General features: G+C 34.6%; 2 protein-coding genes across 3 annotated transcripts; one reads left to right on the forward strand and one right to left on the reverse strand.

Moving 5' to 3' along the window:
• Window positions 1-81: 81 nt before the first annotated feature.
• On the reverse strand, window positions 82-1,276 carry LOC111716754 (putative uncharacterized protein DDB_G0287183). Its single transcript, XM_023492231.1, has 3 exons — window positions 1,095-1,276; window positions 331-735; window positions 82-203 (listed from the first exon to the last, which is right to left on the reverse strand). Exons 2-3 carry the CDS (start codon window positions 642-644, stop codon window positions 167-169), a joined length of 351 nt encoding a protein of 116 aa, XP_023347999.1. The 5' UTR covers window positions 645-735; window positions 1,095-1,276; the 3' UTR covers window positions 82-166.
• A 4,856-nt stretch (window positions 1,277-6,132) lies between these two features.
• Window positions 6,133-24,721, forward strand: LOC111716755 (uncharacterized; the record flags this gene model as incomplete). 2 transcript variants are annotated; one of them, XM_023492232.1, is given in 6 exon segments in its annotated part: window positions 6,133-6,231; window positions 9,582-9,647; window positions 14,705-14,742; window positions 15,505-15,579; window positions 23,990-24,102; window positions 24,583-24,721. In XM_023492232.1, coding segments are annotated over 6 exon segments (495 nt in total), but the record flags the coding sequence as incomplete, so codon positions are not given.
• Window positions 24,722-25,276: the final 555 nt, after the last annotated feature.

Here is a 25,276-nt window from a genome sequence, read left to right on the forward strand (position 1 = left end):
TAACTTTATTTTACTCTTGTCTGCTGATAAAGCAAACTTTGTCAACTTTAATAACTTTAATGTTCAAAAAAACTAAACCAATACATTTTTTTAGCTTTTATTTTTAACATTAACAAAGAAGGTTGACAGTAGCCCACAGCAAAGCTTAGAAAAAATAGTTCAAACTTCAGTCTAAGGCTGTTTTCTCCTCCAATTCCAGATCACTAAAACAGGAACAATTATTGAAAATAATCAAAACAGAACAGAAGTTATTACTTATTAAACTTTAAACTAGATTGATAACATTATTTTATAAGGTAAAATCAGAACCTAAATAAGGTAAAAACTTACTTATTCAAACTCTCCTCACTCTTGGCCGACACATCAAAACCAGAACTCAAACCTCTAGCAGGTTGTAGAACTGGAACTTGTAGATTATTTTCACTTGTCACCATCACCTCAGTCTCCAGCCTTGCGATTCCAATTAAACCACCAGCACCACTACCTCCACTTCCACCACCACCACCACCGGCACCACAACCTTCACCACCAGCACCACAACCTCCACCACCAGCACCAGCATCACAACCTCCATTTCCAACACCACCACCACACTTAAAGTGAGAAACATCGAATAAGTAGTAAGGTTGGCACCATCTCTGCATTCATGATTTCCTCCACCTACCCATCCAAGTCCAGGAACAATTTTGATTATCACTGGAGTTTCCCCCCCTCCACTCCATGTGCATTCACTGTCTAAGAAAAAGATTAGTGTAGTCAAATATTTGTTCTGCCAAATCCAAACCCTTTCTTTAACAGGAGTCATATATAGGGTGGGGAGTTTTGGCTTTTATGAAAAACGTTCGTTTTGTTTCGTTTAGGGAAAAAACTAACAATTTTTTACGATCGTTTTTGAAAACTATGCCATTCCTAGTCATTTAATCCATGACGGTGGAAAAAAGCTTTAAAAAACATTTAATCAAACATTGTATATTCACATATGTAAAATGGACGCACACATATTTTAGAAGAAAAAAAGAATAGAAATCAATAAGAATTCAAGATAATTGCCCCACCCACCACCCTCCCCCAAAGACCACACATAATAATGATACCTGTTTGCATCTTTGATTATTTCCCGGCATTGGGGCGCGCTCCTCCCCATTTCCTTCTTTGTCCCATAATTCTGAAAAATACTTGTTTAATTAAAATTATTTATTATTTTTTGATTCCATTTGAATTCTAACTATTTTGTTGGTTCATTTGAACTTTTTTATTCAAACTAGTTTTTGTGGTTTATGNGTCCCAAAAAACCTTGCCCCCCCCCCACCACCCAAATGGCCAAAGAGAAGTAGAGAGGTTCCGTGATTTTATCAGAATAGAAAAATCTAATAATTTATTTTTTATATCGAGTACTTGTGCATTTCCGTTTCTCTCTGCAGGGTTTCGTTTTTTATTAATAAAATTCCAAACACACTATTTCTCTGTCCCTTTATAGTTTACAGAACAACCATCTATATTATTAATCTAATATTGATATTTTTAACATAAGCTTGATAGCTATGTATGTATTAGATTGTTATTTTTATGTGTTTTCATGTAGAACCACAATTTCTCATCTTCAAACCTATATTTTCATGTCCCTGACGTATGCAGAGGATAAGAAGTTGGTTCATTTAAAAACATTGTTTGTGATTAATGATAGGTTGAAAAAACAACTTGACTTGAATGTTTATTTGAAGAGAATACTAGTGTAAAATTATAAAGGTTGCGGTTTCAAAGCTTTATTTTTTCGCCCCTGATGGTCAGAAATAATAATGTAATACATCAAACAGTCATTTATAGAGATAGAGTCAAAAGTTTGAAATTTTTTTTTTTAAATAATTATTTTTGAGAAAACTGTTAAAAATCAATTTTTGAAATGTCCTAGTTCTACGCCCCTGACAGATTTACAACACAATAAAGTCAATCATTTAATCATTTTATCTGTTTGGAACCCTAGTTTGAACACATTATATTCATTAAATGAAAATTCAAATAGATATACCCCTTGCAAAACTTTAAAGTCCTATTTCTACGCCCCTGAAGTACTAAAATAGACCAAAACAACATAAATCTATTAGCTATGGTCTAAAATAAAATAGTTTGAAATATCAATTCATTTGAATCATTTTTTTAGGAAATAGTTCACTGTCGACCCCCCTTTTTGATCTCCAGTTTACGCCCCTACAGTTTTTTTGGTACATCCATGCTGGAAATGCATTCGGGCATAAACAGGACGTACTTCAGAAAAAACTAGATGTCAAAATAATTATAAATAAGGCAGATATCCCTTGCAAAACTTTGAAGTCCTATTTCTACGCCCCTGGAGCCCTGAAATAAACCAAAACAACATAAATGTATTAGTTTTGGTCCAAATAAAAATAGTTTGAAATATCATTTTATTTGAATCATTATTTCCGAAAATAGCACCCTATCAACCCCCCTTTTTTTCAACAGTTTGCGCCCCTGCACTTTTCAAGGTACATCCTGGCCAGAACACCATTCAGGGATATACTGGACTTACTTTAGAAAAAACTAGATGTAAAAATAATGATCTGTAAGGAAGATATACCCCTTTGGTGCTGAGTGACCAACTCCTTTGAAGTTAGTTTCCAAATATTTTTAATCCGTTTCCGCTTTTTTCAAAAACTTAAAAAATCTCAATTTCGTTAAAGATTTTCTAAAATTTTAGGTCCGTTTCCTATTTCCTATCTATTTCCTCTTTTGAATCATCTTTTTTGGTATCCGCAGGTTCAAAAAAACATACTTTGTCATACAACTTTAAAATAAACGACATGAGTAAATTAATTAAACAAATATTTTTTTCTAATCTTCTAGTGCCTGACAAACAAAATATTGCTTCTAAAACATTTCAGAAACGTTATGTCAGATAGCATAACTTTATGGATGCATATTCTAGTTATAAATAATAATATAAATGAAAAAAAAAATATACATTGCAATTTTAACAGATACAAGGTTCTAGGGTTATCTGAGAGAAAATTATATATTTCAATGAAGGTTTGTTGGTTATTTGAGACAGGTTCTGGTTCTAATCTAGCTTCTCAGTCGGTCTAAAAAATTTGAGGGTTACATATTACATAACTTTTTGTAACTATAACAAAACTTGGACTTTTTGGAACGAACTATGGTCTTCATAAGGAAACTAAAATCCAGAAATTAGCATTTCATGATCTGTATCTTGTTTAATTCTGATCTCATATATTGTAATATTCGTTTCTTGTTATATCTATATTCGCCCATCTATCACTCTTGTTAGAAATGCGTATTTCTGGATATCTGTGACGTGTAAAAACATATTATTGATAACACTGTCTCCAACATGGAGTTTACTCTAAATGTAACTGTAAAATTTGACTTTGAAAATTAATCTGTGATATTTTTGGACCAATAATTACAATAGGAATAGATACAATATCTCATTTTTTCCGATATTTATACTTTTTATGTGTGTAGGAAGAAGGGTATAGGGGATTTCTCCTGTGTTCCTTCATTTTATACTGTTTCCCAGTTAGGGGAGTTAAGGAATTTACCCATAACTGCACCCCATATGCACAATGGGGAGTTGTGATCCCTGAAAGCTCTATTGAGAGGTATCTTCCATGGCAGTCCAGTCCTCACATCTGGTCGAGTAAAAAACAAGTATCGTTGTGCATGGCTTGTATTATCTCTCTCCTACCTGCTCCACAACTTGATGTTAAAAGAACTATTTGGAAAGGCCTTAACGTGTAAAAAAAAGAAACAAGGAGCAAGAAGAAAAAATAAATTGAACAGAAAAAAGTGGAAGGGAAATCTCTTGTCAGTAGAGATGGGTGCTAAAGCAAGATAAACAAGAAAATAAAAGAAAACTTTGAATAGGAAAAATTAGAAGGGGATTTGATTTTTACATTATCTATTTTTTTTCACCGATAACAAATAAAGACAAATACACAGGATGGCAGACATCCCATCCCCCCCTCTGTGTCCTACTTGAGATAAAAAACTGGAAAATGTGTAAAATGCCCCCCTCTCCCCCTCCATCAAGCTAGGAATACAGGAGCTGACTCGACACAGTATCATGACTGAAGCAAAATTTAAATACAAACAAGGGGAAGAGTAACATTGCCACTCTCAATATATAGAATATAGATACAGGGCTGAAAAAATAGTTTTGCCTCTGCAATTTGGCTAGCTGCAGAAAACATCCAAAAAATTCATTCATTTTTATTTTCAAAATTAGCCAAAGTATGATTGAAGGATGGACAAGGAATGGAAGATCAAGAAGAAAGAATGAAAAACAAGAAATATAGAAGTCTCAAAATGTTTCCATCTGATATCATATTGAAATTTAAAAATATTGTAAAATTCAATTAAAATAAATTATTAAAGTTAAAAATACTTTTTAAGTGTGTAGGTATAAATATTACAGCGCATGTGACTTTTTAATGAGACACAGTAAAAAATTATATTTTAGAATACAACTATCATTTTATGACGGGAATTAAAAAAGCAATGGACTTCATTAAAAGGTTAATGTAATTAATGAAAAATATCGTTCAATCCTGAAAACATTGTGCATTGTTGAATGAGATCATTCAGGCCTTACACCCCTTCTCTCTTTCCACAAGTTTTTTTTTAAAAGTTTGATTTAAACCCAAGAATGAATCAAAACTAAGCAAAATGAAAAGAAATTGCTAATTAGTACTAGTAGATTTTTAAGTTCATGAAAAAAGCAAAAACTGATCAACAATAAAAGTTTTTGTAATGAGCGGAAATGGATCAAAAATACGAGGAAATGGACCAAAATTTGAGGAAACCAATCAATAAGTTGAAATTTTAAAGTTTTTGAAAAAAGCAGAAACTGATCAAACATATGAGGAAACAAATTGAGGAAACCGATCAACAAATTAAGATTTTTAAAGTTTTTGAAAAAAGCGGAAACAAATCAAAAATATAAGGAAACAGACCTAATATTTCAGGAAACCGATCAATAAAATGAGATTTTTAAAGTTTTTGAAAAAAGTGGAAACGGATCAAAAATATGAGGAAATGGACATAAAATGGATCAAAAATATGAGGAAATGGACCAAAAATTTGAGGAAACCAATCATTAAGTTGAAATCTTAAAGTTTTTGAAAAAAGCGGAAACGATTTAAAATATGAGGAAACAAATTGAGGAAACCGATCAACAAATCATGATTTTTAAAGTTTTTGAAAAAAGTGGAAACAAATCAAAAATACAAGGAAACAGACCTAATATTTGAGGAAACTGATCAATAAAGTGAGATTTTTAAAGTTTTTGAAAAAAGTGGAAACAGATTAAAAAAATAAGGAAATATGTCAATTTAAAAGTTTTAAAAAAGAGGAAACGGACCAAAAAAAAAAAAAAGATTACCAAAAATATTGGGAATCCCCTCAAAAATATTTGGAAATCCCCTCGAAAATATTTGAATAAATTAAAGCAGAAATGGATATACAATTCTGATAAATGGATCAAAAAAAGAGGAAATTCCGAAAAATTTTTAAGAAATCGCGGAAATACCTCTAAAAACCTACTTTTGAGGGTTTTCTGCTTGTTTTGATCCATTTCCGGGTTGAGTCGTTTCCATGTCATCAGAAAGACTGAGAGCAAACAGGGTAGAAATGCAGTACACCAGTAAAACTAGCCAAACCAGTGCTGTCTGCTCTAACTCTCCCCCCCCCCCAGGAATACAAGACGAACTCTTCACCTTATCTAACTGACCCACAAGCCCTAGTGAGCAAGGGGCATTTAAATAGAAATGAACAGTTGACTAACCTGGAGAAATTACACTGAATGGTTTACGAGAACATCCTTAGAATGGGTTACAAAACATTTACTGGATTTTCTTCTGTGAAAGATTTCTGGGAATTTCCGCAGATTCCAAAGAAAGATTACTGGGAAATTCTGCTAAATTGTTACCTAGAAACGTACTCATTAATTCCTCCTGACCTTAAAGCTAGACCTGATTTCTTGAATGTTATTGTACAATATTTACCTAATGATAATCCCCCCTCCTCCCCCCCTCTGATGTAGACACTGCACAATGCAATTTTGAACACTTCATTTTAGTTGATTAAAATTCTACACTCAAGCCAATATTTATTATTGTAGATCCAGATTTTCAATGGTGGTGTATGAACGTAAGATTTACATCATATCTGGAAGATATGCAGAAGAAGGAGTGGAAGGTATGCTAAATGATTTGTTAATTGCTAAATATTTTCTATTGTTTTTTCATTTCTAATCTTGTAAATTTTTAATTTCTGACAACTTACTATCTCAACTTATAAATTATCTTAACCAAAGATCTTGGCAATATAAAAAGTAAGTATTGGAATTTTAACACAAAACCTCAATTGGTTTGATTAATTAATGATTCCTGTTTTCTAATCAAAAAGATTTTAGGACTTGTTAAGCATATCTTTCACCAAAAATTGTTTCCTTTTTATGTGATTTTATATTAGAAATGCATAACTATAATATCTTTGTGAATAAAAAGCATCCTATCTTATTTATCAAATTTAGAAGATTGTAACCTTGTCATTAATTTCCAACCGTTTTTGGCACCTACTAATGATTAAGTTATTGATATCTAGAAATTTTTAATGTTGATTGTTTGAATTCTAAACCAATGACATATTGTAAGGGATGATGTGACCTTTTGGTGGTGTAAATAGTTTGCAGAGAAATATTTATCCCTATTCTACTACTGTATATAGAGTTATTGTTAGCCTCACGTCAAGTGTGGCCAGATTGGTGACATTGTAACGCCTCAACACGGAAATGCCTCAATATGGAAGCGGATCTAAATTAAAATAAGCGGAAACCCGTCAAAAGTAGATTTTTTTATGTTTCCTCGATTTCTTCAAATTTTTTGGAAATCCCTCTAAATTCAAATTTTTAGGAGTTTCCTCTTTTTTTGATCGATTTAGCAGAATTGTATATTGTTTTTTTCAAATATTTTCAAGGGATTTCCCAATATTTTTGAGGGGTTTTGTAAAAATTTAAGGTCCGTCTCCTCATATTTATTTAATCTTTCATTTAAAGCAGGTTACATCCCTAGCAAGTATAAATGTGCAAAAATTATTCCCATCTTTAAAGCAGACAAAAAAGATAAGTTTAATAATTACCTATAAGTATTCTTCCAGCTTTGAGTAAGCTACTTGAAAAAATTGCTGCAATATCAAATGTTCAGATATCTTAATAAGTTTAACATAATGTATGAGCACCAATATGGATTTAGACCTAAACATAACACATATCAACCACTTCAGCACTTAATGAATAAAATCTATATAAACTTTAATAAATCTAAACCAGAATTTACTCTTGGAATATTCCTAGACTTAAAGTAAGATTTTGATTGCTGTGATTTAGACATAATTTAAGAACAACTAAATCATTATGGTTTCAAAAATGTGGCCAACACCTGGTTTAAAAATAATCTAGTTAATAGAACTAAATATGTAGTATAAATCGAGTTTTTCCAACAGAAAGAATTTCATGAAAGTGTTCTAGGGCCACTGCTGTTTCTCCTTTATATAAACGATTTGCAACATCTTTTTTTACCAGCCTCGTTGCAGATGATACTAGTTTTTTAAAGTCATCTTCTGACCTTGCAAGCCCAATACTTGATGTAAACACTGAACTAAAAAAGCAGCTAAATGGTTTCAAAGTTTGTCACATAAATGTCTCCAAAACTAAGTATATTGTATTTAGAAATAAAAATATTCACTTAGACCCCAACAGTTGCAATATATAAACAGGAAATGAGATACTTGAAAGGATTGGTAATGAATGTGTGAACAAATATTTCAAAACTTAAAGTTCGTAATCTTGATGATACATACAAACTTTGTGTTCTGACATTTATGCATGGATACTTTAATGATGACCTTCCCTCTTCCTTCCATAATATGTTTAAGTCTTTAGCTGAACCAAACAGAACAAAATCATGTAAATTAGAACAAAAACAAAATTTAGAAGGCTTTCCGTCCGCAATGTTCCCTAAATTGTGGAATGAAATTGAAATTGACCTTAAAGATACTAAATCTGCGAAAATATTTAAACAAAGAGTAATAAATATTTATCCTGAGAATTATGAGAGGTTTAAATGCGAAAAACCTCGCTGTATATTGTATGAATAAATTTTAAATAAAAAAATAAAATAACTGAAACTTTGATAGCTTAATTCCTTTTCTGTAACTACCATTATTAACACCCTGTATATTAATTTATCTCTACATAAAAATCCCTCTGATCTCATCCTGCCACAGATCACCTGACAATCTCCTTCCTTCTAATCAACTCCTTTCCTATCCAAAAACATATCTTGCTATGTGTAACCAATTATATTCAGTATCATTAATTAACTTCGGGCCAACCACCCAAAACAACCAACCCTAGTTAGACGGTCCAAACTGCATAGTAAATTGTGATTGCTTATTTGTAATATCTCATGCTTTGTAGTTGAATAAATATATGAATGAATATAGGAATTTTTGATTAGTTTCCTCTTTTTTCAAAAACTTTTAAATTGATATGTTTCCTCATATTTTTGATCAGTTTCCTCAAATATTGGGTGTGATTTTTAAAATATTTGAAAAAAGCAGAAATGGATCAAAAATATGAGGAAACAGACCTAATATTTGAGGAAACCGATCAACAAAATGAGATTTTAAAGGTTTTTGAAAAAAGCGGAAACACATAAAAAATATAAGGAAATGGACCTAAAATTTGAGAAAACCAATCAATAACATGAGATTCTTAACATTTTTGAAAAAAGCAGAAACGGATCAAAAATATGAGGAAACGGACCTAAAATTTGAGGAAATCATTCAGCTATAAATATTGTGAAACCTTTCCATGTCACTGGCCCAACCAACAATTCACCTGGGAATCCAAGAAACTAGGGATTCCCGGGAGAGACAAGCAGGTCAAACTGCAGAGGCACGGAAGGTAGGAGGGAGAGAATTATGATTTTGACTGTTCAGTAGATTTATGTACAGAATTCATCACTCAACCAGTAATTTTTTTTTTTACCTTTTAATAAAGTCTTTGTCTTGTGACTTGCATGATATCATTTGTGCGTGTGAACTAGTTTTGCATTTTGCATTAGACAAATAATGATTTTCTCATATAAAACAATATGTACAATAGTATGGACACACAATCTATTTGGTTAAACTCCAAATGCAAGGACTTCTACTGTTGGACTATATTTGATCTTAGCTAAATAGTAAAGGGCATGAACAGTTGGGTCTAAACCTTACTTGGAATTATTTCTCTGTGGCTAGCTTTTATTTTTATTTTAGAATCTTATAGGAACTATAGTTTGCTAATAAAATCTTATTTGCTTCCTCATTCTTGGTGTTTCTTCTATATGTTTTGAACCTTTAATAACTTGATAATAATAATAATAATTAATTGAAAATATTGGTGAAAAATATAGCATTTTATTTGTACAATAAAACCTAAAAATTGATGATGACCTTTTTTAAATTCCAAAGATGATGTTCATTGCAACTTAAACTTTCAGGTGTTCGCACAACAACTATAGCACATGATGTTGATACACAAAGTAAGAATATTGTGCAATATGCAGGTAGGTTTGTAAGTCATTATAAAAGCGCAGGACAATATTTTTTATTTCTTGTAACTTTAAAAAAATAGATATTTTTAAAACTAAAAAACATTTTTTAACTATTTAAAAACAACTAAGAGAGCAACAGTTTTTTCAAAGATTTTATTACAGTTTTACAACAAATGAACTGAATCACATGATATCTATCTATCTCTTCATTACAGGGAGACAATTGGAATTAGGGTTGCTAACCCTATTCCTGCTGGACCCCCGGCATATCCTGGTTTTCAAGTACCCCAGCAGGGATAGGGTTAATCCGTTATGAAAAGGATTGTTAAATGGTTGTTCTTTTTCGTTTTTCAATTGTTTTCAAAAACGATATTTTCATTTTCGGAAAGAAAACTATTGTTTCTAAATACTACCCACTTGTTTTGAATTTTTAGAAAACGATTAAGGGTCGTTTTTGAAATCAATCGTTTTTGTAAAACAATTTGCAACCATTTTTATATGATTGTTTTTTAAAAAGCGATCATTTTTGAAAAAAATATTATTGACAATTGTGTTAATGATCTTTAATGAAGGGCCATCATTAACCATCGTTAATGGATGGTAGTCATGAAACGACATGAAGTTAAACAGTTGTGGTGGAACTAAAACTTCTTGATATTTTCTTAAAAACTACTTAATGATAAGATGCCCTTCAGGTCAATTTCCACTCTTCGTTAACAATCATTAGAGGGTTGTCATTAATGATCGTTAACAAAGGGTCATTTTTAACGATCTTTAACAAATGTTCGTCATTAACAATTGTTTACCAAGGATCATTGTTAACAATCAGTAACGAAAAGACAAGTTTTTAAAAACAAACTTTTAAATAGAACAAAGATTCCTTTTGCAATTTTTGTCATTGTTTTCATAACGAAACAATCATTTTTAAAAAATGAAAATGTTAACATCCCAGATTGGGATGCAATAAATAAAAGAGGGAATATTAAATTGCCTAGGCATTCAAAGACCTTGTATAATGATTAAGGCTATTCTGTCGACTACAATTAGACATAAATCTTGGGGATTTATGAGATCAATCATTTGCTCCCTAAGGATATGTACAAATGTCTTTCTCTAAATCCCAGTACTTTTCATAAACCCCTTAAAAGTTCTTTCTTTATATATATATCTGAGAGTATGAATGAATGGGATGTTTCAGCTTTTCAGTTTATTGGTGTTATTCTTGGTTATTCTGCTATTCTTGTTGAATCAGCTTTCTATGGTGTCTGAGGAACTGTGGTTTGGCTGTTCCAGTTCAGTGTCTGTCTGAAAAGCTTCCTCAATTTCAATATCTTGTTTAGCTGTTCCAGTTATGTATCTCTTACACTGCAATAAGCTGCTTCCAGATTTTCTTTAGCTGTTTCTACAATATGCGATGCTTGTGCTACATTCCAAGCTGCTTCCTTTATTACTAGAGCTGCTCCTAGAGTCTCTATTATGTTAGCTATTTTTTAACCAGAGCTTCTCCTAGAGTTTCTGCTATTCATTACTGAGCTGTATGTAAAGAGAAGTGTCTCATGTCTCCAGGTTATCTTGCTGCTCAGCTTGTGATACAACAGGTCTGTGAAGAGATGTCTGTAAAGAGCAGCGTCTTCTGTCCCAAAGTTATCTTTGCTGCTACTACAACAGGTCTGTTGAGAGCTGTCTGTAAAGAGCAGCATTTCCTATATCAAGATCATATTGTTCTTCTACTTGACTGCTACTCCAACAGGTCTGTGAAGAGCTGCCTGTAAAGAGCAGTGTCTCCAATAATAAGCTTAGCTTTTGCTCCTGAAGTCCAAAGTCCGACTGGATCTTTTAGCTGCTCCAAATATGTTAAGAGATGTCTGTAAAGATCAGTGTCTCTAATATAAGGTTGAGGCAGCATCTGAAATCTTAGTTCTCCTCTGTTTCCAGGATATCCCCATGGGATAGTTCAGACAGGCTGGTACGAAAGCAATTGGTCCAGTTCTAGAAGCTGCAGGAGATGAATCTCTTTATGGTGTATGGTGAATCTGTGGTTTTGACTCTCCTAACCCAGCTGGAGAGTAAAGAGAGTCTGATATCCTAGTGATGCTGAGGATTCCGAGGATGTGTATTTGTTTTGAAGGTTCAGGAAGGAGGCCAGTGTTCTCCTTAGTTCTCTGGTAGGCATGTTAACGATTTATCTATTTATCTATTATTCGATCTCCAGTTTCCTTATAATGCCCTGACCTGATCCAGGGAAAAGGATGAAGAGATCCGTAAGAGCAACTCTGCCTTTAAATATTTCAATTGATGAGTCTTACATATCACAAGCATAGCAAAGGATGCTTTTGGACCCAACAAGGTCAAGGGAAGCCTAGGCTGTGTAATATTCCCCCCAATTGAATAAAGAGATATATAATTTTATCATCTTTTAAACTAATCTTATGAAGATTTTTCCACTTCTTGACAAATATAACATTTAAATTACATCAAAATCTACCCTTTTTTGGTTTAAAAAACTGAAAAATCTATTCTTCACCTTACCCAACAAAATCAAATCTTATCAATTTTATCGTTTTATTATGAAAAACGACTATTTTCATTAAGATTGTTGTTCTGTTAAAGATCACTAAAGACGACCCTTTGTTAACAATTGTGAATGAGGACCCTAATGATGGTTGATGGTTAATGATGGTTGATGAGGACCCTTTGTTAAGGATGGTTAACAATGACACTTTGTTAACAATTGTTAACGAAAACACTTTGTTAATGATCATTAATGACGTCCCTTTGTTAATGATCTAAAGGTCATTGGTACTTATCATTTAGTAGTTTTAAAGAAAATATTAAGATGTTGGAACTTCCCCAAAACCTTCGATAAAGTTGCACAATTATCAATGACAATTTTTTCCTCATGTTTTATAATACGACTGTTTCTATAAAGTTGGTTGTTTTCATTAACAATTGTTAACAATGATCCCTTAAAGGCTGTTGGGTCTGAATTTATGTATAGCCGGGGGGGGGGGGCGTTTGGCGCCCCACCCCCACGAAAAAGGCCTTAGAGAATAGATATAGGGCTGAAATGTATGTTCATAGCCCAATTTTTCATTGCCAGCTAAATGAAAAAAGACCAATAATTTTCTTAGTTTGGGTGCTAGGGATGGTGGAAAAAAATGCCTGAAAAAGGGTACAAAAAAATTTATTAATGTTTCTACTTGCATATTTCAAGGGCTTTTTAAAAATATAGTTTTAGATCTGTAGCTTTTGTTACAAAATATTTACGGGCTATTTTAGATGTTTTTCACAGACCAGATTTTTTACCACCCTGCACCCTACCCTATAAATAAAACATTTGGATAAAAAAACGGTCGCTCATTATTTTTTTAAAAATTACTTTTTCAAAAGTTCAAAAGAGTGGGTCATTTTCAAAAATTGTTTTTTCGAAAACAAAACAATTGTTTTTGAAAACTATCAGAAAATAAAACAAAAAACGATCTTTAATGATCATTTTCAAAAACGAATAACAACCCTATTTGTAATCTGACATTGCAACCCTGGTTTTAGGATTGCAATTTAAATATTAGGGCTTCAATAGTGTCACAATTTTGTTTAAAAGTTGGAAAAAGATATAATTTTTATTTTGATTTCATAGAAATACTTACAAAAGTGTCATATAATAAAAAAGAAATCAAATTAGGTCTACATCTGCTTCTATTTCTATAATATTGAAGATTGATGATTATGAAATTAATCATTTTAGATATGCCCTGCAAGGATTTAAATTATATGTATAAGTATAAAATGTGAAGAAATCAATGCTTTGATTTGAAAACATTAAATTATACAACTAAGGATTATTGTAAATTTCGGACATTATCAATTCTTGAGCTTTAAAGGGACCTTTCACTTACTTGGATAATTTGATAATAGTCTTGCTTTTCAAAGACAACTGTGGCCGTAGAAAAAGCCAATTTTTCGTTCAGAATTTGAGCGGAAAGGGACGGTCCCTCTCTATGGACACTATTTGATATTTTTTCAGTATGTTGTGGAACAAAATAAATTTCAAATATAAAATTAAACTGTAGTATCTAATCGTTAATTGTAAATGTCATAATCTTTTAAATTTTTTTGTTCTTTAACTTTTTATTTCTAAAATAACACTATTATATCGCATTTATAATTGTGTATTGCCTGTGTAAAAAGCTGAATTGAACGCAGCATGAAAAGTGAAAAGTTGCACACATACTGGAACTAAATTGATGGGAGGGGGGTGGGGGGGGGGGGTACAAAAATCGTATTCAATGAAAATACATAAATTTTGAAATTTCTTGGACTGCGACTGCAGCTGACCTTTTTGAAAACAGGAAAGCTGACAGACGTCTGACGTAATATTATTTTCTTGTGAAATAATACGATCAGCTGGTTTATTCAATTATTATTTCTATTATTTATTCAATTTATTCGCTTTTTTCAATGATATTTTAATAAAATAAACTATTACTCAAAAATGCATAATTGCGAATTTAATATAAGTTATTTTTTATTCACATTAAATGTAGAGTGAATCTACGAACCAAAATAGGAGTAATGATTAATTAATTGTTGTAGAAAACATCATCTTTGTATACACATTTTACATGTTTTAATACGAAAAAATTTATTGCTAACTCAAATATCAAAAGATTTCATATTGTCGTATATAATAACAAACACATAAGGACATTAAAATATGATAAACTTAAATTTCATTGGGCTGCTGTTACTGGAAAAAACACATCAAATAGTGTCCATAGATAGGGACCGCCCTTTTCCTCTCAAATTCTGAACAAAAAATCAGCTTATTCTCCAGCCAGAGAATAGGCTGTTTAGTTTACCCTGAAATTTCCCAAATAAGTGAACAGTCGATCCTTTAATAATTGTCAAAAATCAAAAATCACATAACTTTGTTGAAGAAACGAGGAACTAAAAATAAATATCTACGACTTTTTTTACTTTTGAACAAAGATCGTTTTGTAAACAAGCTTTTGTTCTTTGTTCTTTCACAAAATTTTGGAAAAGTTGAATTATTAAATTCTGATGTGTAGGAGCTTACCCGTCAGCAGATTCTGTTTCTTTGTTTGAGGTAAGATCTTTATCCATTGCATCTTGTCATTGTTTCAATTTCTCAAGTTCTTTGTGGTGTATTAAACAGAAATTTTCAACATAAGAATTTATTTGCTATGATATAAAAAGTTGTTTTTAACGGTAAATAGATTTTCTAGTTACCTAAGCAAAGCTGGGAACTTCAGAATGGGAAATCTTTAATCCAGGAAACCTTTAATCCAGGATGCTAAATCCGTATATCTATTGTGCACACTTTTAAATTCTTGCTTAACTTTTTTTAGGGATTTGGTACAGAAAAATTAAAAAACCAGTAGAAAGTCCCTCATGTTTCTGTGTATTAATCCTCAATGGCATTCAAAATTGTAACTTTCTCAACTATTGAAACGCGACTCTCATTGGTTGAATTATATACAGTTTTCAGGATACAAGTACAAAATTAGGTTGGTCTTGAGATTAAGAAAAAAAAGGAACAAGCATTGATCTCAATATCCACCATTCTAAAGTTCCAAGCTCTGAACACTTTAGAATTGGATACCCTCCAGCTCCTGATTTAATTGGTTTAATTTCACATACTTTATCTAGTAACAAACAAAAGATCAAATTATTGCAGAGATTAATAAAATTTGTTAAATTAATTTTGAGTAAAGATTAAGCATTCTGTCAACATCCACAATTCTAATAATTTCAGCTCAGTACTATTAAGCCATAATTGAATATTTCCACATTACTTGTACCTGATTATGAACTGCAAGAACCGTGTTTGAAGATTTGTAATTTACAGCATTGTGCAGTTCTAGATGAAAATTATCCAGGCCACCCTGCTATTCTTGTTCTAGGTGGTTATGCTAAAAATTTGGTAATAAATTACAACTAATAAATCTCTTTGCTCATTTATTTATTAGCTATATCTACCCAAACAGATGTACCAAACTGCCTGACATCTTTATAGGAAAACTCATGGGCACAATAATTCAGAAGGCTTGTTTTCACTTTTTTGAAAAACAATCATTTTGTGTTTAAAACGCAAGGAAAAACCAAAAACGCAAAGAAAAACCAAAAAAACAAAACAGTTGTTTTCTGAAGGACTGTTTCGCTAACAACCCTTCATAAAAGATCTATAACGATGACTCTTTATAAATGATCGTTAACAACAACCCTTCGTTAATGATCCTTAATGATAACACTTTGTTAATGATTGTTAACAACAACACTGTGTTAACAATTATTAACGACATCACTTCATTAATGATTGTTTACAGCAGTTAACAGCGACCCTTAATTAATACTTTTGATGACAGTCATTCTTTAACAATTAATTATCTTTACACAAATCATGTTGTAATTATCAATCATCACCTTATCCATTAACTAATCAAAATCAGACTTCTAGGGATTTCACACTTGAAATTAAAGAAATTGTACTAAGTCGAATATGAAGCTCAGGGATACGATTTGCTATTATTCAACTTATTACTTTAGGCTTCATCTTAAATATTTACTAAAGAATTGACAAAATATAACATGTTCCATGTGATAAAAATTAGAATATTCATTTCTTTTAGGATAGCTAAAAGAACACAATAAATTCTTGAATGGATTCTCTTTAAACAAAGTAAAACATATTACTTACATGATTGATATATTCTAACTAAATTACACATGATTTACAAAAGGTTGTTGTGAATGATCGTTAATGAAGAGTCGTTGTTAACAATTGATAATGAAGTGTTGTTGTTAACAATTGTTAACTTTCGTTTTGTTTTTCTGTAGCATTTTCTGTTGTAATGATGTACGATCTTTATTATCCATGCTAGTAATATATCTTATCTATCTTTATGTGACCCTGTCCGGCTAGTCCAGTCAGTTAAGTTTAACCTGTATATAAATAAATTAGTTCCATATGAAACGTTGTGTTAGACGGACATATACAGAGCCTTGAGTTTTGGCTAGAGATTGAGAGCCTTGAGTTTTGGCTAGAGATAGAGTCAGTTAGGCTATAATTAGACTTTGAGTAGCCTTATCTCTGGATCTAGATTTATTACAAAAGTGGTGGCAGCGGTGGGATAACCTAGGACCCATATCTAGATGCCCGAGACTCCGAAAGTATTCAGGAAAAAGAGTAAAGTGAAAACCTGGTTTAACAGATTAGCCAGAGAAGTTTTAACAGGAGAGGTTTTGCCTGTGAACGAATCCTGTGTGGCTACAGGAAATACTGTGGCTACCTTTCAGGGATATCCGAGTTTACCCAGTGAGTATTTTAGATCGGAAGTAGATATGGAGGGACCATCTCACCCAGCGATAGATGGCATGGCAGAAATAAGGCAGCAGTTTCAGATGCTTCAAGCCCAGCTGATGGAGACTAAGGCAAAACTGGCAAATATTGAACAGAAAGATAAGGATAAATCATTCGCCCCAGATGGGGCAAGAGTCAACAACACCAGAGACACAGGACCCTATCGGAAGAGTAGTCGCAAGACTAGAACGCCCTAAGGTGGAAGATGTACAAGAGGTCTATGTGTCCTTTCTGAAGGCGGAGAAGGCAGCGGGCAGAGGAGACAGACAGACGTTACGAGATCTGAGCAGGGTGGAAGTTTAATCTAAGAAGAGGTTGTTGGATTTTAGCTGTAGAGCCCCAACATATGATGGTAACCCTAGTAAGGTGTGACGAACTAGAGAAACATCTGTTGAGATTTTAGTGTGAAACAGTCCCTAACGATGCCGTAAAGAGGATGCTGTTAGACTGTATAACGGGAAAAGCACAGTCAGAGAAAGTATTGTTGCGACCTGATGGATTAGCTTTCAACAGCTACAAGATTGGCAAATTCTTTCAAGAATTATTGAAGAAGTTCACTCACAAGAAGGACAAGGAGGGCAGGAAGATGGAGTACTTGGCCAGGAGACAGGTGAGGAATGAGGATGCTTGTCAGTATTACATGGACAAGCTAAGATTATTTGTGTAAGCTTACCCCCCAGCCAGGAGAAGTTTAGTCCAGTTCAAGACTAATATGTTGTTGGGGTTGTACAATACTGAACTGAGGAAAACTTGCCTGGTGTTTATGCATAAAGAGATTAAGCATGAGAGGGAGATTAAGGCAGTTCTGGACCACCAGTTGGCTAACCTGAGGACTTATAACCTGGACCCCAGGGCCCCAGCACAGGATATGGCAGGATTCCAAAGTCCCTTTGGGTATGATAAGAGTGAGATGACTAAGGCCAAAGAGATGTTGAAGACGGGGTAGGTGCCCATGGACGTCAACGCCATACCCGGGCTGGTGGAGGACAGGTATGATGCTGAAGATTTAGACGTCGAGGGTGGGGTAAATGCATTGCAGAATGGTGATACATGTTATTTCTGCAAGAAATCTGGACATCAGAAGAAGGATTGCAGGAAGTTTGAAGAACACCCCCATAAGAAACCCGGGGGAAACCCTCGCAGTGCTAATTCCCGACCCTCAATTTCGAGCTACAACTGTGGGAAAGAGGGTCACATTTCACGGGAATGCAGAGGAGAACGGAGAAATCAGGGAAGGAGAGGGAATGGTGGTTCTGGGGGAGTACAGATGGCAGATATGGCCAAATCCATAGCAGTGATGCAGGAGGTTCTGAAGAAACTGGTATCAGAGGCGGGTTTTCCCTAGGGAGTTGCGATGACAGAGGGTCGTCAACTCCTAGGATTGCAGAAAATAATGATTTGAATGCAACTATTAATTGTTTAATAAACATTTCTGTTAATCCCAATGTCCATGATTTGTGTGAATTAGTAACGGAAGTGAAAGTTGATAACGTTAGAACGGAAGTATTAGATAATATAGACAAGGTTAAGGAAGTATCTAATGGTTTTAACCTGGAGTGAGAGGTAGTTTGAGACCTAATGGACATAAAGATCCAGAACTAAGAGAATGGGAAACGAATATTCTCAGGCATCTGAACAATGTTAATTTGGTTGAGAGGGACAACCATAAAACGTCATATGTGAAATTTAAGTTAATTAAACGGGACATATATGGCTAGCCTTAGTGACACAGGCAATTTATTGAAAGGTACTTTAGTGTCAAGTGAATTCTGGAAGATGATAGGGAGACAAATGTTAGAGGAGAGTAACGCTAGGGTGCACATGGTGGAGAAAGGTGGGAAAGGACTGAGAGTACTAGGGAAAGGTGAAAGGATTAAGTTTTACTTAGATGGCCTGGACCGTAGATTCAAAATGGAACCAATTGTGATAGATGGCCTGAATCAGGCAGCGAATTTTGGTATAGAGTTTTTTCAACAACAGGAAGTGTCTATATCCTGTACGGAGAAGGAAGTGAAATTAGTTACTGGAAGTAAGGGACAGGAAAGGTTAACAAGACTGTGCAGTGCCTATGGTAAACCTTTCCCTTTCACGATTAAAGGCAGAAGAGTGGATAAGGAAACCAAGAGTTATGTACAAGTACTTCCTGCTGTGTGGAAAGCAGAGAAAAGAGAACCGGAAGTAAACAACATCAGTCCAGTAAAGGAAGTATTAGAGAGGAAGTTATGGTCTGCTGAGAAGGTAATTATCCCTGCTGGAAGTGCAAGATTAGACAAGGTGAGAACAGAAGGTAACTGGAAGGGTGCTGGAGCGGTGTAGAATTGTTGCCTTTAGAGAATCAAGAGAAGGGGAGAAAAGTTCTACTTCAGGAAAATGTGTATGACCTGTCAGGAAGTGTAGCAGTGGTGTACGTGGAGAACCATGCAGAGGAGTGTGTAGAGTTCTGCGTATGACAGAAGCTGGGCACCATACATAGTATGTGCATAGATAAACAAGCCTGGATTAAGGAGGAGTTAAGAGGAAGTACGGCACCGGATTTAGACGAAGAGGAAGTGTGTAACTCTCAGGAATCACTTAACTCACTGCAAGAATCAGATTTCCCAACAGAAGATAGTAGAAGAAAGGTTATCAAGGATAGTTTCAAGATAGATAAGAACGAGATTCTAAGTAGAGATGCAAAGTTGAAAGAGGAAGTAATCAAACTTTTCTTGGAGAACTTTTCTATATTAGCCCTGCATCCCAATCATTACGGATTTCCCCACAGAAGAGAGTAGAAAGAAACTTATCAAGGATAGTTTCAAGATAGATGAGAACGAAATTCTGAACAGAGATGCAGAGCTGAAAGAGGAAGTGATCAAACTTTTTTTGGAGAACTTTTCTCTGTTAGCCCTTTGCCCTAATCATTATGGCAAAACAGATTTACTGGAGCTGCGGATAGAATTACAGCCTGGGGCAGTACCTAAGAGATCCAAGGTGAGGCCATTGAACCCAGATCAGCGCGCAAATTTGAAAGAACAATTGGAGAAGTGGATCCAACAGGGGATTATAGAACCTGCAAACAGTCCCTGGGTATCGGCACTAGTTCCTGTGAAGAAAAAGGATGGGAGGACAAGATGGGTGACGAACCCAAGGCAGCTTAATGACGTCACCATCAAGGATGCTTATCCTCTGACGAATATACAGGAGAGCCTGCAAAAGTTGAAGGGTGCAAAAATCTTCACTTCAATTGACGCCTGCGGGGCATATCACGCCATACAGATAGAAGAGGGGAGCAGGGATTGTACAGCTTTTATTAGTCACTTTGGCACCTTTCTTTATATAAGGATGCCCTTAGACGTGTCAAACTTTGGAAGTGTCTACACCCGGATGTTTGATCTGGCCCTGGCGCACTTACCTGTGGAGTACCGGTTATCATATCTGGTCGACAATCTGGTGTACTCCATGGACACCTGGGACCACTTGAAGCATCTGAAGAGTATCATGGAGGCTCATGCGAAGGCAGGGATCAAGATTCAACCTAAGAGGACCAAGATATTTCAGACAGAGACCGAATATTTAGGACATAAAGTGAGTCAGGGCGAAGTACAGATGTTGGATCAATATGTGAAAGATATACAGAGCTTGCCACGTCCCACTAGTTGCAAGGAAATGTCGTCATTCTTGGGATTTACGGGTTATGAAAGAGGTTTTATTCCTAGGTACTCTGCTTTGAACAACAGGATGAATAGTCTTAAGAAGGATTTCCTGGAGTTGAAGGGGGAGTTTTCAGCAGGGCGTATACAAGCTTATCCAGATTTTGATTCAGATGAACCTTTTATTCTTACTACGGACTGGTCGTCTCTAATCATTGCAGGAGTTCTATCTCAGAAACAAGAAGGAGTGGAGCGGTTTCTAGGCTGCTGGGGGTGGAAGTGTAATTGTACCAGAGACACTATTCCAGGGCTAAGGGAGAGCTCCTCGCCCTGGTGAAATGCATGAAGAAGTGGGAACATATTTTGAAGTACCTGCCCCCCTTCCTAGTCTACACGGATAGTTTAAAGTATGTCGTGAACTTGAAATCAGAGGAAACTATTTTTCAACATTGGTATCTGAAACTGGCCCAGTTTGAATTCATTGTGATACACAAGAAAAGAAGTGAGAACGTTAGTGCAGATGCCTTGTCCAGAGCCAAACATTAGATGAGCCAACAACAGAAGAGAATGAAGAATATTAAGAATCCAACAAAGTGGGAGAGCTGAAGATAACTTTTGAATTAGAATTGGAAGGAAACCCTGTGGAGATAGGAAGAGAAAGGCAGAAGTTTGCTGGATATCTGCCTGCTATTCATAGTCAAGAGACAAGATTTGAGATCATAGAGGGGAATGTACTGAGGAAGTTACAGGAAGAGGGTGAAGTCTGGAAGGAAGTGATCAAGTGGATAGTGGATGGCAAAGTACCCAAGATGCAGGAAGTGAGGGGAGGAATACAGGAAGTGATATCAGTGAGACAGATGTTCAATCCTACCCTGTTTGTGATTCATAACTGAATCTTGTGTTACAACCATCACACAGATCCAGCCAAATCCTATGATGCCTTGCGTGTTTGTGTACCAGCAGTGAAACTAGAGGAAGTGTTCAAGATTTGTCATGAGGGCGTGGCTGGGGGACATAGAGGCGTGGCAGGAACCTTGGACAAGTTTCAGAGAACATTCTTTGCAATGTCTGCATCTTGGAGCGGGAAGATGTTCAAGACCATGTTTACACTGATCCTACTACTTACGTCAGTTATGAAGGTGGAGGGGAACACGGACTGGAGGGAGTCTCCATTCTCTATGCAGGCCTTTGATTGCACCACTCCCACGATGATCAACAAGATGCACCTGCCTAAGGACTGTTTCATCCCGAGGAAGAAAATGCCTGAGAAGTTAGTAGTGTCTAAGGATGCCTGGATATTAGGTGAAGAATACGTCCATGAACTGTCCAGTGTGGTTTGTACTGCAACTATCTCCCGTTTTAAGGGATATTGTGGTGCTTACTTGCACTGGAAGTTCATGGACGTCCCAGAAGTGGGGGGGGGGGATGAGCCTGTTACCCTGGAGCAGTGCATGGCAGCGAAGAAGGGCTTTTATAATTCCCCGGATGGTAAGAAAATGAAGATCCCCCTCGTGAAACCATTTTCTACCAGCACCTTCCAGCATTCCCAACACCAGAGGTTGCTCAATGTACTATGTGATGAAGACTCCTGGAGAGCACAGTATCATGTCTGGGTTAAACCTTGAGGATCTCAAGAAACATATCCAAGAAGGGAGTGAAGCAGTGTTAGCCTCAATCAACCCCTTCGGGGCCCAGTACCGGGAGAAAGAGCACATGAAGACCTTACTGAGTACTATGCTATTGATCGAATACAGTGTGTTAACCATCTCCATGGTGATAAGTGTGGTACTCTACGGAGCTACAGCCACGTTAGGGGCGTTGATTACAAGACTCACCCTGAATTGGGCTCAGCTCAAGAACAAGAAGAGACCTAGAACCGATCCGATCCAACTGGAGAGACTGATGACTAATGCTGGAGACATATAATGTCGAGATATAGTTAAGATTGCATTGAACAAAAACTCTCGACACTGTCCCCCCGGGGATTTGTAGCATTTTCTGTTGCAATGATTAGTACAATCTTTATTATCCATGCTAGTAATATATCTTTAAAATCTAAATATTTATTGTCTCATTATTAAAATGTACAGCATATTTTACATATTTTCATTAATAAAGCTTAGCTACAAATTTGTTTACATTTTTTCATGAGAGATTTATGAGATAAATATAAAGTAATTTACATGTATTCAAAAACAAAGACAAATTCGTTTACATTTTTGAGAGATATAAAAGATATATAGTAATATATCTTATCTATCTTTATGTGACCCTGTTCAGCTAGTCCCGTCAGTTTAGTTTAACCTGTATATAAATAAATTAGTTCCATATGAAACGTAGTGTTAGACAGACGTATACAGAGCCTTGATTTTTGGCTAGAGATTGAGAGCCTTGAGTTTTGGCTAGAGATAGAGTCAGTTAGACTATAATTAGACTTTGAGTAGTGTAATCTCGGGACCTATATTTATTACATTTCGATCGTTTTCAATAAAACGATTACCAACTTTAGGTACAGAAGCTTAAAAAATTCCGATTTGATTTTTAAAATTATAAATTTCCTTGAAAAACTGAGGGGAACGTCCAACAGTTGGGTTTTAGTAGGAGAGTCAGCCAAAATGAGTTTATTCCATAAACCACTTCATTATGTCAAATAAGGCTTGACTGCTTAATAATTTGTTTTTGAGAGAAGTCTCTAAGTTGTTTAAATGTTATGTTTAAGTTTAGAATTTTGACCGAAAACCTGTTATTTCATAGAAAACTCTTAAAATTGGATTTTTCAACATACTACTCTGGCTAAATCAAGTATTTGGGGTGCTGCTATAGCACAACATTGTTTCTATTTTACTGTTAGAATCTATTTTATATTTAGATTATCCCGATATCCAGCTGTGCTTTCTTGTGCTGTTGCAATAAAATATATGTTTCTCTTCCAAATAGCTCACTGTAACAAAGACGATATCTGAATATATTGCGAGTTTACAGGATCCATTCAAGGATAATTCATAAACGTGAAAAGTATAATTATGAATTAAAATCATTATAAATTAATCCTAGCTAAAATTTAAACAATGTTTGTAAATGAAAAGACCAACTGCAGAATTTATTCATTTTGTCACCCATCCATGACCCCCCAAAGTACCCCCCTGTGCATCCCCTTCTCTGGAAAAATTCTGTTTACTAGAAGAGAGGAGGCAAATTTAATAAAAATTTTGGTAACACATGTTTACCATCATAAAAATTACCAAATTCCCTCAAAAATGACCAGGGGGAGGATAAGAATGTTGTTGAACTTTGAGCACAAGTACTTTATCTTTTGTAACAATTCATGTGATTTGTAATTACAGGGAAAACTTATGAAAACAGTAAATGTGTTTAACCTGAACATGCACTACTGGGAGCAGCACATCAATGAAATGCCTGCAGAACGATCTGCCTTTGGATGTACTATAATTAGAAGGTAGAAGGATTATATAATACCTACGTTAAAGGGACTGTAACTGTAATCGCAAGAGACCCTTCATACATAACTGGCAATGCTCCAATTATAGGGCTTGCCAAAGTTCCAATTTCTGAACGGCTAACGCAAAAAAAACCATTGCCGGTGAAATATCTACTGTTAACACCATTGATTAAAATTATGGTAACTTAAAAAAATGTTAACATAACAAAATCTCTGTTTTACCTTTACTGATTTCTGTTTTACTGATGGATTATCAGGAGAGGGTGGGGGGGGGGGTGTATTTCTTCAAAAGTGATAAATAATTGATACTTGATCAGCCAATGGGGCATTGCAATCTTTCATTGAGTCTCCCTTAAAATTACATTACAGTCCCTTTAATTATAAGATTGAAATAAATGGTCAGATTCTTAATTCAACAATATAGTAGACCCAGCTATGATTATTGTATGATCTACTGAAAGTTATGCTGTCATTTAGAGCCAAGGATGATAAAAGAATGCTTGTTATATCTGGAGGTCATGGGGGTGGGGTTACTGACTTCTCCTACTGGACCTTCATGGACACCAACAAATACTCTTGGAATATATTGGTATCTGACTCGGCAGCTGTTTCATATGTAAGTTTTCTAAATGTTTAATTTTTTATAAATTTGTCCTCTGGACAGTTTTCAAGTATAATTGAATTCTTGAATAACTCTTAAGTGAGCAGATTATCGCACTAAATGTTATTATGTATATAAACATGTAATCTCTGTTTGGGTGTCTGTTTGTTTGTCCAATCATAACTCAAACACTCCTTGTTGATTCGGGAGAACCACAGTAATATTCTTAGCTTGGTTTTGTGATTCTAATTTAAGTGGGTCAACCTTCATAGCGAAAATTTAGTTTCCTGGTAAAATTGTCCAAGTGCGGGTAAATTGCAGGTGTAAGTATGAGTAATCTTGGCAGTTCCCAAGCTCGTAAAAAATAACTTCAGTTTTAAAAATCCCAAATAAAATGGGACAGAAATACACCATGTATTATTAACATTTATCCAACACAGGGTCAAAGCTCACACAATTTTGCTATTTTCGTTTGACTCCATTTTACAGCATGATGATACTTTTGCATGATTGTGATGGTTCATTTTTTTAATGAAATTATTTGCGTTTAGATATGTAATATAAGTTTAT

Source organism: Eurytemora carolleeae, unplaced genomic scaffold (assembly GCF_000591075.1).
Source record: "Eurytemora carolleeae unplaced genomic scaffold, Eaff_2.0 scaffold2165, whole genome shotgun sequence".
NCBI lineage: Eukaryota > Metazoa > Arthropoda > Copepoda > Calanoida > Temoridae > Eurytemora > Eurytemora carolleeae.

Coding starts and splice junctions, on each gene's coding strand:
- LOC111716754 (XM_023492231.1), bottom strand. CDS start 644: ATGCAGAGATGGTGCCAACCTTACTACTTATTCGATGTTTCTCACTTT. Junction 204..330: donor AGTGAGGAGAGTTTGAATAA/GTAAGTTTTTAC, acceptor TTCCTGTTTTAG/TGATCTGGAATTGGAGGAGA.